This window comes from Cucurbita moschata, unplaced genomic scaffold (genome assembly GCF_002738365.1).
Source record: "Cucurbita moschata cultivar Rifu unplaced genomic scaffold, Cmos_1.0 Cmo_Scf00049, whole genome shotgun sequence".
NCBI lineage: Eukaryota > Viridiplantae > Streptophyta > Magnoliopsida > Cucurbitales > Cucurbitaceae > Cucurbita > Cucurbita moschata.
Genome location: NW_019268565.1, coordinates 549,444 through 563,579, shown reverse-complemented (window position 1 = coordinate 563,579; position 14,136 = coordinate 549,444). Strand labels below are relative to the sequence as shown.

The 14,136-nt window shown below is 39.3% G+C and overlaps 2 protein-coding genes across 2 annotated transcripts; both read left to right on the top strand.

Moving 5' to 3' along the window:
- Nucleotides 1–1,044: 1,044 nt before the first annotated feature.
- Nucleotides 1,045–3,332, top strand: LOC111435465 (zeatin O-glucosyltransferase-like). Its single transcript, XM_023072837.1, has 2 exons — nucleotides 1,045–1,918; nucleotides 2,669–3,332. The coding sequence occupies exons 1-2, from the start codon at nucleotides 1,072–1,074 to the stop codon at nucleotides 3,199–3,201; spliced, it is 1,380 nt and encodes a 459-aa protein (XP_022928605.1). The 5' UTR covers nucleotides 1,045–1,071; the 3' UTR covers nucleotides 3,202–3,332.
- A 4,479-nt stretch (nucleotides 3,333–7,811) lies between these two features.
- On the top strand, nucleotides 7,812–8,666 carry LOC111435495 (zeatin O-glucosyltransferase-like). The gene has a single exon (XM_023072881.1). It carries the CDS (start codon nucleotides 7,812–7,814, stop codon nucleotides 8,664–8,666), a length of 855 nt encoding a protein of 284 aa, XP_022928649.1.
- Nucleotides 8,667–14,136: the final 5,470 nt, after the last annotated feature.

The following is a 14,136-nucleotide window of genomic DNA, read 5'->3' as shown; positions in this document are numbered from 1 at the left end:
AAAAATAATAAAATAACAAAATAATATAAAAAAAATTAAACAAAAAAAACATGTATATATATTATAAAAGAAACTAAACAAAAAAAAATTAAAAATAATAAAAACAAAGATATATTTGCATAGCGTCAGAACTCGAACATGAGTATCCTTAGACTAGACTTAATGTCACTAGCAAACCCATTAATACGAAATGATTCTTAATATATATATTTTTTTTTTGCTCGAGTCAATTCAAAGGTTTTGCCCACGAACCCGAAACCGAACCGATTCAATTCGGGTTCAGAAAAATGAACCCAACCCTACTTGAAATGCTAATCCAATCCAACCCAACTCAGGTTGGGTTGGTCCAAGTTGTCAGGTTGTCGGGTTGAATGTACACCCCTACCTATAATCTTATATAGAATTATGATAATTATTAATAAAATCATAATAAATAATTCAAAAAGAAATTTATACAACAAGTAAAAACTGATTACTACAATATTTAATTAATTTTAATTTAAATCAATTAATTATGCTTTAAATGATAATATATTAATAAATAAGTTAGTAAAAGAAGTCCTCATAAAAAATTAATTGATTATAAATAATTCAACTAGTAATTAATTATTGTAGCTAACTAATTAATAATTTTATTAAATAAGTAATATATTTATTTACCAAACTTTTATTTGTAAAAATTAAATGAAATACACGTTTAAATAAATTATTATTAGTTTATTTTAACTAAATAATTAATCATATTAATTTTTATAAAGGAAAGATTAATTAATTAAGTATATTAAAAATAAAATTACAAATAAAAATGGAAAATATATTAATTTAAGCGAGAAAAATTTAAAAAGATTCACACGTCATGTTTAAATAAGTTATGTAATAATGTAACATTTATAATATCGATAATTTTTCGTTTAGTTAATATATTAATAATGCAACGACTCCAGTTTGAAGTATATCAGTAACGTTTCTCATTTACACTATTTAAATAATTTAAAAAATATATGTGTCAAATGCATAGAATCATTACTCAATTTCAAATACATTTGAAGCCTTAATAATCGAGTCACAACCATGACCTATGATGGGCCAGTCATGGTCGTTGTGGTGCCATTCCCAGCACAGGGCCATCTCAATCAGCTTCTCCACCTCTCCCGCCTCATCTCCGCTCGCAACATCCCTGTTCACTATGTTGGTGCCACCGTCCACAACTGCCAAGCCAAGGCCCGCATTCACGGTTGGGATCCAACAGAACTCACCAACCTCCATTTCCATGACTTCGACATTCCCCCTATTCCCTCTCCTTTGCCCGATCCCATGGCGGAGACCAAATTCCCTGTCCACCTCATCCCTTCGTTTCAAACTGTGACGGTCCATCTCCGTGACCCTCTCAAACATCTCTTACGTTCGTTCTCTTCTTATGTAAGAAGAATCATTGTCATTCATGATTCTCTAATTGCATTTGCCGTTGAAGATATTAACTCTATACCAAACGTCGAGTCTTACAATTTTTATAGTGTCTCAGCTTTTACCTTAGCGGTTTATGATCTTGAAACAAAACAAATAAATGGAAACAAAACCTCCCTTATCAAGGATTTGAATGTTCCATCTCTTGATGGATGCTTCACTCCAGAGTTCTGGGAGTTTGTGGAATTGCAATATGGAGTCCCAATAAAGTATTGTGGGAATCTCTACAACACTTGCAAGGCCATTGAAGAGCCATATTTGGAGATTCTTCAAAGCATCAACCATGAGACTAGGCATTGGGCCATTGGTCCATTTAATCCCGTGGAATTGGGTTCACCAAGGCACACTCACCCTTGCTTGGAGTGGTTGGACCAGCATGAGACTGACTCAGTGGTGTATGTGTCCTTTGGGACGACCACGACCTTGGAAGACGAGCAAATTACTGAAATAGCAAGTACGTTGAAGTTCTACAATGACTAATTAAAAAAATGATCATCGGTAGTAAGAGACGAGATACACTGTAATGGTCCAAGTCTACCGCTAGCAGATATTATCGATCAGGCTTTTACTCAAGGTTTTTTAAAACATGTCTTCTAGGGCAGATACTATCAATCAGGCTTTAAATCAAGGTTTTTAAAACGCGTCTTCTAGGGTAGATATTATCAATTGAGCTTTTACTCAAAGTTTTTAAAACACGTCTTCTAGGGAGAGGTTACCACACCCTTATAAAGGGTGTTTCGTTCTCCTCCCCAACAAAAGTGGGATGTCACAATCCACCTCGGGGTGCAACATCCTTGCTGGCACTCATTCCCTTCTCCAATCGATGTGGGACTATTCAATCCAGGGCCCTTCGGGGCCCAGCATCATTGTTGGCACACTGCCTCGTGTCTACCCCCTTCGGGGCTCAGCCTTCTCACTGGCACATAACCCGATGTTTGGCTCTGATACCATTTGTAATGATCAAGTCCACCGCTAGCAGATATTGTCCTCTTTGGACTTTTCCTTCTACGTTTATCCTCAATATTTTTAAAACACATCTTCAATGTTTTTAAAACAGTCTTCTAAGCAGAGGTTTTCACACCTGAAGAGTGTTTCGTTCTTCTCCCCCAACCAATGGGATCTCATAGACACTTTCTAATTTTTTAAAGATAGGATCAAATAGGAATCCTAACCCAAAAGTCTAAATTAAACTTCAATTTCATAGGTGGATTGGAAAAAAGTGGGCAAAAGTTCATCTGGGTGTTGAGAGATGCAGATAAAGGAAACATCTTTGACGGTGTAGTTAGAAGATCGAAGTTGCCAGAGGGGTTCGAGAGGAGGGTGTCGGGAAGAGGGTTGGTGGTGCGAGATTGGGCGCCGCAATTGGAGATTTTGAGCCATCCATCGACCGGAGGGTTTGTAAGTCATTGCGGGTGGAACTCTTGCATGGAGAGCATAACGATGGGGGTTCCCATAGCAGCATGGCCGATGCACTCTGACCAACCGAGGAACGCTGTACTAATAACGGAGCTGCTTCGAGTGGGTCTCCTCATTAGGGAGTGGGCTAACCGAAACGAGTTAGTAATGGCAACAACCATAGAAAATGCAGTACGAAAGCTTATGGCATCAGAGGAAGGTCAAGAGATGAGGAAGGTAGCGAACGAGCTTGCCACCGCCGTACGCCGATCCGTTGCAGATGGCGGAGTGTCTCGAGTGGAATTTGATTCTTTCATTTCTCATATTACAAGAGACGATTAATGTTGTGTGTTTATGTTAGCGCCTAAAACGAATTTAATTTTTGTTTATGCATTATTTAAAATAAAATTATGTGTAAAACAAATAATGTTATCTCCCTCCCTTCCTTTCCCTTTCCCCTTCCCCTATCTTCGTGTTCGTATCGTACTTTTGAGTTTCAACGTTTCTCTTCCTCCATCTTTGTCACGACCTGATATTTTGAGCCTTAAAATCTCGGACTATGACTAAAAATGACGAAAGTGAAGTCTAAATTTAAAACAAATAACACCGCGATTGAAAACAAATTGAAATCTAATTACAAATCTGATCATATCGCCACATTTTTCCTACTGTGGTTGACAATGTTGGTGGCCCTCGGTGTTCTCAAGTGCTAGCTCCCTCATAGTCTTAACTGCTCTCAAGACGGTAGGAGGTGGTTGACAATGTTGGTGGCCCTCGGTGTTCTCTAGGCAGTGATGGAGCGTTTATTCTGTGTCAGTTGGGAGAATTCTTGCAATTTTTTAAGTCGGATCGCCTCTACGTAATAATCCTCCCAAAAGGCCCTTTTAAATTGTGACCATGGTATCACTCCTCCGTCAAGGCTAAGGATGTCTCAAGTATCTTTCTACCATATCTCTGCGTCGTTCTACAGCAGAAACGAAGCACATGATGTCTTTTGATAACTGAATGATTGTCTCCATCGACAATAGTTATAGCTGCGCAACAGTTGGATCCTTTAAGGTTCCGCTAAAGATACGGGGTCATACCTCCTCAAATCCTACAGCTACCTAACCTCTAGGATTGACAAAGCACGAATGACTTGTTGGGTTGCCACCATTGTTTGCTTGTTCGAGTCACGGATACCTCACAATCGGGACACACTCTACCCCTGCCTTGTTCTCCACATACAATCATACTATACATTGCATTGCACACATGAATCAATCATAAACAACAATCAGCATTATCTTTTTTTCTAATCTTCCGTAAGGCATACTTGACGGCAACGATGTGTCTGCGGTGGGACCAAAGGAGCATGTCGAACCTACATCGTAGGCTAGTCTACAGAATCTATAACCTAAAGTTCTGATATATTTTTACTATTAAAACCAAGAAAAGAATAGAACAATGTTGTGATCTAATCTAAAAGCCACAACATAAAATGCATCTACTCTAGCTTAAGTCTCATGGTCGTTACTTCGACGTCGTCATCCATACAGAGGTGTCTTGCCTTTATCTAAAAGTGAGAGTAGCGCGTGATTTGAATATTTTAAAAAATACTCAGCAAGTGACCCCACTACTGAGGTCAAGAAATGTAATCACATGCAATCATGTTTGGACCTGTCTTTCATGCTTTGGTCTCAACTTTCAGTCCGGACGGAATTGGATGTAGTACTTCTCTACATATGGCTCAAGCACGTACACATGGACCCCAGGCAAGCTCGTATTGTATCTCCTGAACCTAGCCTTCGACTAGTGTACACTCATGATGTCGATATACCATGAAGGGAAGGGAGCATGCATAGTATCATGGTGTACATATTACCGTATCGTAACATCGTAGTATACGTGTTCGTACTGATCATAACGAGAAAGTATCTCGATGCGTCTGCATATACAATTTGCATGAGGTCTCCATAGTTTAAAATCATGACATGTATTTGTGATGGAATATATATCTCTATTCATTTCATACGTAACATAATCATTTTATGTCATTTTATTATATAGTGAAAAACATGGTACCACACTTTCATAACGTAGGAATATCATCGATGGCATAGCATGTTAACATGATATCCCATAACATCATATATCTCATAACTACAACCTATCATAACTTAATAAGCAAACATCAAACAAACACAAGGTAAGATTTGAAGCTAGTTTAAATTTGTCTCTTGAAGTCCAAGTCAACCTATGTGGGTTTACGACACTAGATTGAAATACGTTGAGCAGCCTAGTCTAATTATGTAACGGCCCAGGTCCACCGCTAGCAGATATTATTCTGTTCCTCTTTGGGCTTCCCCTCAAGGCTTTAAAACGTGTCTGCTAGGAGAAGGTTTTCACACACTTATAAATGATGTTTTGTTCTCCTCTCCAACCAATGTGGGACATCACAATCCACCTCCCTTCGGGCCCCAGCGTCCTCGCTGGCACACTACCTCGTGTCTACCCCCCTTCGGAGAATAGCGAAAAGGCTGGCACATCATCCGGGGGAAGGTTTCCACACCCTTATAAATGAAGTTTTGTTCTCCTCCCCAACCAATGTGGGACGTCACAATCCACCCCCCTTCGGGCCCCAATGTCCTCGCTCGCACATCGCCTCGTGTCTACCCCCCTTCGGAGAATAGGGAGAAGGCTGGCACATCGTCTGGGAGAAGGTTTCTGTTAGGAATCACGACTCTCCACAATGGTATGATATTGTCCACTTTGAGCATAAGCTCTCATGGCTTTGCTTTGGGCTTCCCCAAAAGGCCTCATACCAATGAAGATAGTATTCCTCACTTATAAACCCATGATCTTCCACTAAATTAACCAATGTGGGACACTCCCAATCCCAATAATCCTCAACAATCCTCCCCTCGAACAAAGCACACTATAAGCCTCCCCTGAGGCTTATGGAGCTCTCGAATAGCCTCCCCTTAATTGAGGCTCGACTCCTTCTCTGGAGCCCTCGAACAAAGTACACCATTTGTTCGACACTTTAGTCACTTTTGACTACACCTTCGAGGCTCGCCATTCTTTGTTCGATATTTGAGGATTCTATTGGCATGGTTAGGTTTAGGGCATGGCTCTGATACCATGTTAGGAATCACGACTCTCCACAATGGTATGATATTGTCCACTTTGAGCATAAGCTCTCATGGCTTTGCTTTGGGCTTCCCCAAAAGGCCTCATACCAATGAAGATAGTATTCCTCACTTATAAACCCATGATCTTCCACTAAATTAACCAATGTGGGACACTCCCAATCCCAATAATCCTCAACAGTTTCCAGACCCTTATAAATGATGTTTTGTTCTCCTCCCCGACCTACCTGCGACATCACAAATTAATACTCATAATTGACCATCTAGTTTAGCTTACAATACTTATTTATCTCAAATACGTTTGAAAATGCCAAAATCGACTCTGAAAGGGTCAAAAATAGTAAATTAGATTTGAAAAGAATGGAACGAGGTAAAAGTCATTAAATCGAGTCGTTTAAGTGGTTGGAGCCTTCAGATGCCGAGCGTAAGCTGTTGAGCCAGAGCCAAGCCGAAACGAGAGGGACCCCGGTCGACGTTCGATTCGGGTCAAGTAACGGGTTGCAGGCATAAGTCGCTGCAGATCTGGCCATCCTTGGATCGAAAGTGGAGTTGAACCGTTTAAGTCGTGTCTCCTTTTGGAGATAAGAAGAAGTGGAATCGAGCTTGGAAAAGATCGGCGGCAGGTTTGTTGTTTGGACCAAGCACGCTGGGTTAAAGGAAACGTGCATGCGAGCTAGGCTACTCAAGATGGATTTCTGAGTCTACGAGGTTGGGGTTCTTGTTTCACCGAGGCTACGAGGCGGGTTATAGCTCAAATTTCGAGACTGAGACTTCGATCTAGGCAGATCTGTTTTATTCGATCTAGAAAATTTTGATATACATCACTCCATTTTAGGTAATTCAATTTTATTACGCTACATTTTAAATAATTAATGGTGGTCAGTTATTTTTGTTATTAAAATAATTTTAATGCTTTAAATTTTATTTTTATTTTTATTTATTAATAAGTATATAATGTAACGTTCCTTTGAATTTAATTAATAATTATCCTCATTTAAATAATTTTAATAAAATTATATAAAAATTTAATTATAAATAATTAATAAAATAATTACATTGAAGAATTAATTAAGCAATTATTTTAAATAGATATACTTATAGTTCCATAAATCTTATAGAATTATGATAATTATTAATAAAATAATAATAAATTATTCAAAACGAAGTTAATATAACACGTAAAAATTAATTATTACAATAGAATATTTAATTAATTTTAATTTGAGTCAATTAATTATGCTTTAAATTATGATATATTAATAAATAAGTAGGTAAAAAATAATCCCTTAATTATAAACAATTTCTTTGTCATAGCTATAATTAATTATTTTTAGATAATTGTTAGCTAACTAATTAATTATTTTCTTAGATAAGTAATTTATTTATTTAAAAAAATTTATTTTAAAATTAAATCAAGTATATATTTAAATACATTATTATTAGTTTATTTTAACTAAATAATTAATTATATTAATTTTAGTAAACAAAGATTAACTAATTAAGTATATTAAAAATAAAATTACAAATGAAAATGAAAAATATATTAATTCAAGCCATATTAGGAAATTATGTAAAAATAATAATATTGATAATTTGAAAAACTATCAACTATTTATCAGACAGCGCATTTCTCTTCCCCTCTATCTCTATTTATATGATCATAATTCAATTTTAAATAGACGCATTTCTCTTCCCCTCTATCTCTATTTATATGATCATAATTCAATTTTAAATAGACGCATTTCTCTTCCCCTCTATCTCTATTTATATGATCATAATTCAATTTTAAATGTCACAGACCTTCGTAAACAAGTCACAACCATGACTAGTGAAGGGTCAGTCATGGTCGTTGTGGTGCCATTCCCAGCACAAAGTCATCTCAACCAGCTTCTCTATCTCTCTCGCCTCATCTCCGCGCACAACATCCCCGTCCACTATGTTGGCGCCACTGTCCACAATCTCCAAGCCAAGGCTCGCGTCCACGGTTGGGATCCATTGGAACTTGCCAACCTCCATTTCCATGACTTCGACATTCCCCCTATTCCTTCTCCTATGCCTGATCCCATGGCGGAGACTAAGTTCCCTACCCACCTCATCCCTTCGTTTCAGACTGTGACGGTCCATCTTCGTGCCCCTCTCACCCATCTCTTACGTTCGCTCTCTTTCTATGCAAGAAGAATCATTGTCATTCATGATTCTCTAATGGCATGTACGGTTGAAGATATTAACTTCATACCGAATGTCGAGTCTTATAATTTTCATAGTGTCTCAGCATTTACCGTTTGCCATCTTGAAACAAAACAAACGAACAAAAATAAAAACACCATTATTAAGGATATGAATGTTCCATCTTTTGATGGATGCTTCACTCCGGAGTTTTTGGAGTTTATGGAAATGCAATATGGAGCCCCAATGAAGTATTGTGGGAATCTCTACAACACTTGTAAGGTCATTGAAGAGCCATATTTGGAGATTCTTCAAAGCATCAACCATGAGACTAGGCATTGGGCCATTGGTCCCATTAATCCTATGGAATTGGGTTCGCCAAGGCACAGTCACCCTTGCTTGGAGTGGTTGGACCAACAAGAGACTGACTCAGTGGTCTATGTGTCCTTTGGGACGACCACGACCTTGGAAGACGAGCAAATTACTGAAATAGCAGGTATGTTGTGTTGAACACAACTCACTGTGGGAAACACTCGCTCTCTTTATTAAGACCAATCGAGAAGAGAATACAAGACACTCTGTAGAATACTTCTGCTTTTTATTGTTTTTAGATTTCTTGGATGAATAACCTAGGTAGGGTGGGGGTATTTATACTAAGAGTAAACAATCTATATTTAACCAATCTAAATCTAGACCTAACCGATTTGAATCTAGACCTAACAAATTGAATCTTTCTCCTAAAATATCTACATCTCTTTCTCCTAAAATCTCTACTAAAATAAATATACTGGGCTCGTACAATTAGGCTTGACTCTATTGGGCTAGTACAATTATTGGGCTTGACTCTATTGGGCTAGTGATGATATTTCAACACTCCCCCTCAGCACTAGTCCTCATTCGCTGCATCATGTTGAGCTGACAGCGAAAGCTCTCATGTTTGCTAGTATTCAACCCTTTTGTAAACAAGTCTGCCACTTGGTCATCTGTCTTGATCTGCTGCATCTCAATTTCTTCCTTTAGGACCTTCTCTCTAATGAAATGGTAGTGCACCTCCACATGCTTTGTTCTAGCATGAAACACTGGATTTTCTGCAAGGCGAATCGCAGATTGGTTGTCGCAAAGAAGTGATATTGGATAGTCAATTTTCTGGTGCAAATCTTCCATCAAGAGTTTTAGCCATGTACTTTCCTGGGCTGCTCCAGCCGCTGCTCTATACTCTGCTTCTGTAGTTGATAATGATACTGTTGGTTGTCTCTTGCTACACCAAGAAATTGTTCCCGAACCAAACTTGAACACATACCCAGTGGTTGACCTCCGAGTATCGTGGTCTCCTGCATAGTCAGCATCACAGTATCCAACTAGCTTGCAGTCTTTGCTTCTTTTGTACAAAAGACCATAGTCGATTGTACCTTTGATATATCTCAAGATCCGTCGAGCTGCATCCAGATGAGGCTTCTTTGGACTTTGCATGTATCGACTCATAACCCCAACTGCATAAGAGATATCAGGTCGAGTTAAAGTTAGGTAGATAAGACTACCTACTAGTTGTCGGTACGTTGTTTCATCGTTCAACTCTTTGCCTTCATGTGCACAAATCTTGGCATTTATCTCCATCGGTGTTGAAACTTGCTTGCACTCTAACATGTTGAACTTCTGAAGCATGTCTCTGGTATACTTTTGTTGGCAGAGAAACAGTCCTTCATCTGTGCGATCAACTTCTAGGCCTAAGAAGTGTTTAAGCTCTCCTAGCTCTTTCATCTGAAAGCGTATTGATAAATTTTCTCTTGTTTGATAAATTTCTCTTTCATCGTCCCCGGTGATAATCAAATCGTCCACGTAGACCAACACAATTGTCAAATTTCCTTCTCTTTCTTTGATGAATAGGCTTGAGTCTGCATGCGCAACTGAATAACCACTTTGGGTAAGAAATTCAGCAATCTTACCATACCAAGCTCTCGGTGCTTGTTTCAGTCCATAAAGAGCTTTTCTAAGCTTGCATACATAATTAGGATTAGCTGCACTCTCAAATCCCTTTGGTTGGTTCATATAAATCTCCCTGTCTAGCTCTCCGTGCAAGAAGGCATTCTTCACATCCATTTGCCACAGTTTCCAATCTTTACTTGCTGCGAGTGCTAGCAGAACTCGTACGGTAGTAATCTTTGCCACTGGACTGAATGTTTCATCATAATCTAGTCCATATTGTTGAGAAAATCCTCGAGCCACGAGTCGAGCCTTGTATCTCTCGATTGATCCATCCGGTCGACGCTTTATTTTATAGACCCACTTGCAAGAGACGGGTTTGATATCTCCTAGTCTTGGCACTAGTTCCCAAGTTTGATTATGCTCCAAGGCTATAATTTCTTCCTCCATCGCTTTCTGCCAAACCGAGTTTTGTGATGCTTCTTCATATGTCTTTGGTTCGTAAACTCTATCTTCTACAATAGCTGCATTTGCATACTTAGGATTTGGCCTTCGGATTCTATTTGATCGCCTAAGTTGTTGATGTGTTGTTTCATTTTTATCAGATTCGCTTGATTGAGTCACCTCCTGCTTGTCAATATCAATGTCGCTTGGATTTTCAGATGCATCGACATTTGATTGAATTTGTGTAGTTTGCTCCCCCAGCTTCTGTTGTAGAATTTCTTCAATGTTTGAATCTGATAAGACTTTCTTCTCCGAGGACCACCATGTAGATGCTTCATCAAAAACTACATCTCTTGATGTATAGTATTTTCCACTTGTTGGATCACAGCACCTCCATCCTTTTCTTTGATTGTCGTATCCAACAAATACACACTTGACTGCTTTCTTGTCAAACTTGCTACGTAGATGGTCAGGCACAAATACATAGCAAACACAGCCAAATACTCGGAAGTAACTAATTGTAGGTTTCATATCCCATAGTATCTCAAATGGTGAGACGAACCCTAGCTTTGGTTGAGGAAGCTTGTTGATCACATGGGCAGCAGTTCGCATAGCTTCAGCCCAAAATCTTCCTGGAACGTTCTTTGCGTGTAACATGCTTCGACAGGTTTCTGCAAGGTGTCGATTCTTTCTTTCTGCTACACCATTTTGTTGTGGCGTGTTGGCACATGTAAATTGACGTCGTATCCCACACTCGTGTAAATATTGATCGAACTCATCTGACGTGTATTCTCCGCCATTGTCTGAACGTAGACAACGAATCTTCGCTCCTACTTCTCCTTCGACCATCATCTTGAATTCTTGAAACTTTGAGAACGTGTCAGACTTTTCTTTCATAAAGAAAATCCACACATATCTTGAGTAGTCGTCAATAAATGTCACCATATACCGCATTCCGCTGATCGATGCTTGTTTGACTGGGCCGAACAAATCAGAGTGAACTAACTCTAATGGTTTCTTTGCTTTGAAACTTGACTCTTTGTATGGTAATTGATGAGCTTTACCATACTGACATCCAGCGCAGACAACGTCTGTTTTGACTTCCAGTTGTGGTAGACCTTTGAGCATAGATTTCTCCATAATCAGCTTCAACTTATGGTAGCTAATATGTCCCAATCTTGCATGCCATAGATCTGTCGTCTCATTCTTCCGGGTCTTGTCAACATAGGCAGACTCTGCAGATAGAACGTAGACAGACTCCACTCTTCGTCCTTCTATCGTCGGCTTTCCTATTATCTTAACATCTTGATAAACTTTTACATCTTCTAGCCCAAACAAGACATAGCTTCCTGATGTTGTTAGTTGTGACACTGACAACAAGTTCTTCTTTATACCCGGTACATGATAAACATTATGTAGCGACACTGTATCAGACTTATTGCCAGGCATGATTGTCGTATTGCCGATTTGAGCAATTGATAACTGTGTGTTATTTGCTGTACGTACCATACGACTTCCTTTGTACTCTTTCTTGTCTTGCAATTTTCTCTGATCGCCAGTCATGTGATTTGAACATCCTGAATCAACGATCCAGTCATTCTCATAGTTGATATGGTCTTCCATTGTCGCCATGAGTGCTAGCTCGTCTTCTTCTATGGGACATAGTACCTCTGCATCCCATTCATCTTCTATCTTCTTTTTGGATATTGCCACATTGTTTTCAATGGACTTTTTCCTGGACCAACAATCTCTAGACATATGGCCCTTTTTCCCGCAGTTATAGCAAATACCACCAAATCTCGTTCTTTGAAAACTCTTGTTGTCGTTCTTCTGAGCTCTCTCAGGTTGTGCAATCCCTTGGTGGCTTCTTCTTTTGTCACCATTGTATCCACGTCTGGTAGACGGCCTATTATTGCTCTGACTTTCACTCGTGTAGAGTGCTTCTTCACCCTTCAATGTGAAGCCTCCCATTTGTTTAGCCATGGCTTCTTGGCTGGCTAACAAATTTTCGAACTCTACCAGTGATGGTTGAGTGGGCCATCCTTGTACAGCAGCAATGAAGCTTCGATATTCTGGTCGCAATCCGTGGATTATAATCCTCTTCATTCGAGATTCTACAATGGCGGACTTTGGGTCTAGTTCAGTAATCTCCCGACAGATCGATTTGACCTTGTGGAAGTACTGAGCAATCGTCATATCACGTTGTGAAATTGACAACAACTCATTCTCCAGAAGTTGTAGCCTCGTATCATTCTTCTTTGAGAACAACATCACGAATGTGTCCCATGCTTCTTTCGGTGTCTTGTCATCCCAAATATGTTCTAACATCTCTTCTCCGATGGTGGTCTTCAAGGCAAACATTGCTTTGCCTGCTTTGATTCTCCATTTGCGCAAGGCGTCGTTAGAATCCTCCTCTGGCGGCGTAGTTTCACACCCGCCAACGATCTCCCAAAGATCCTGTCCTTGTAAATAGGACATCATGCATGTTGCCCACGTGTTGTAGTTGTTGTTGTTGAGTTTCTTAATTCCTCCAACGATTTGGAAATCACTCATCTGTTGGCCATACCTCAGTAATACCAAACAAGTTCTTTTGACACAAGACTTGCAGAGTCACAGACTTCTCACGACACAAAAGAAACTCACTCACCACTAATCTCAAGAAATCGTTTCTGATGTGGAAGATCAGGCAGAGCTGCAACCACAGAGCATACTAAGGATTCCAAGAGATCAGATAACCTACACTAACCTCGCTCTGATACCAAATGTTGAACACAACTCACTGTGGGAAACACTCGCTCTCTTTATTAAGACCAATCGAGAAGAGAATACAAGACACTCTGTAGAATACTTCTGCTTTTTATTGTTTTTAGATTTCTTGGATGAATAACCTAGGTAGGGTGGGGGTATTTATACTAAGAGTAAACAATCTATATTTAACCAATCTAAATCTAGACCTAACCGATTTGAATCTAGACCTAACAAATTGAATCTTTCTCCTAAAATATCTACATCTCTTTCTCCTAAAATCTCTACTAAAATAAATATACTGGGCTCGTACAATTAGGCTTGACTCTATTGGGCTAGTACAATTATTGGGCTTGACTCTATTGGGCTAGTGATGATATTTCAACATGTTGGAGTCTCACTTTGGCTAGTTAAAGAAATGATCATGAGCAGTAAGGGATGCCATCTCTATTAATGTGAGATCTTTTCGATAAACTCGAGCGGATAATATGAAGGTTTTTAAAACACGTCCGCTAAGGAGAGGTTTCCACACTTTTCTTTACAAAGGGTGTTTCGTTCTTCTCCCCAACCGATGTGGGATTTCACAATCCACCCCCCTTCAGGGTCCAACATCCTCGTTGGCACTCGTTCCCTTCTCCAATCGATGTGGGACCCCCCCCCAATCTACCTCCTTCAGGGCCCAACGTCCTAGCTGGCACACCGCCTTGTGTCCACCCCTTTCGGGCGCTCAACCTCTCGTTGGCACATCGCCTGGTGTCTATCTCTAATATCATTTGTAATGGTCCAAGCCCACTGCAATCAGATATTGTCCTCTTGGGTTTTTCCTCAACGTTTTTAAAATGCTCTCCTAGGCAGAGGTTTTCACACCTTT

Excerpts from the sequence above, each read along its gene's own strand:
- LOC111435465 (XM_023072837.1), top strand. The coding sequence starts at position 1,072 with ATGACCTATGATGGGCCAGTCATGGTCGTTGTGGTGCCATTCCCAGCA. Across the intron at positions 1,919-2,668 it reads GCAAATTACTGAAATAGCAA|GTGGATTGGAAAAAAGTGGG; the intron begins GTACGTTGAAGT and ends TCAATTTCATAG.
- LOC111435495 (XM_023072881.1), top strand. The coding sequence starts at position 7,812 with ATGACTAGTGAAGGGTCAGTCATGGTCGTTGTGGTGCCATTCCCAGCA.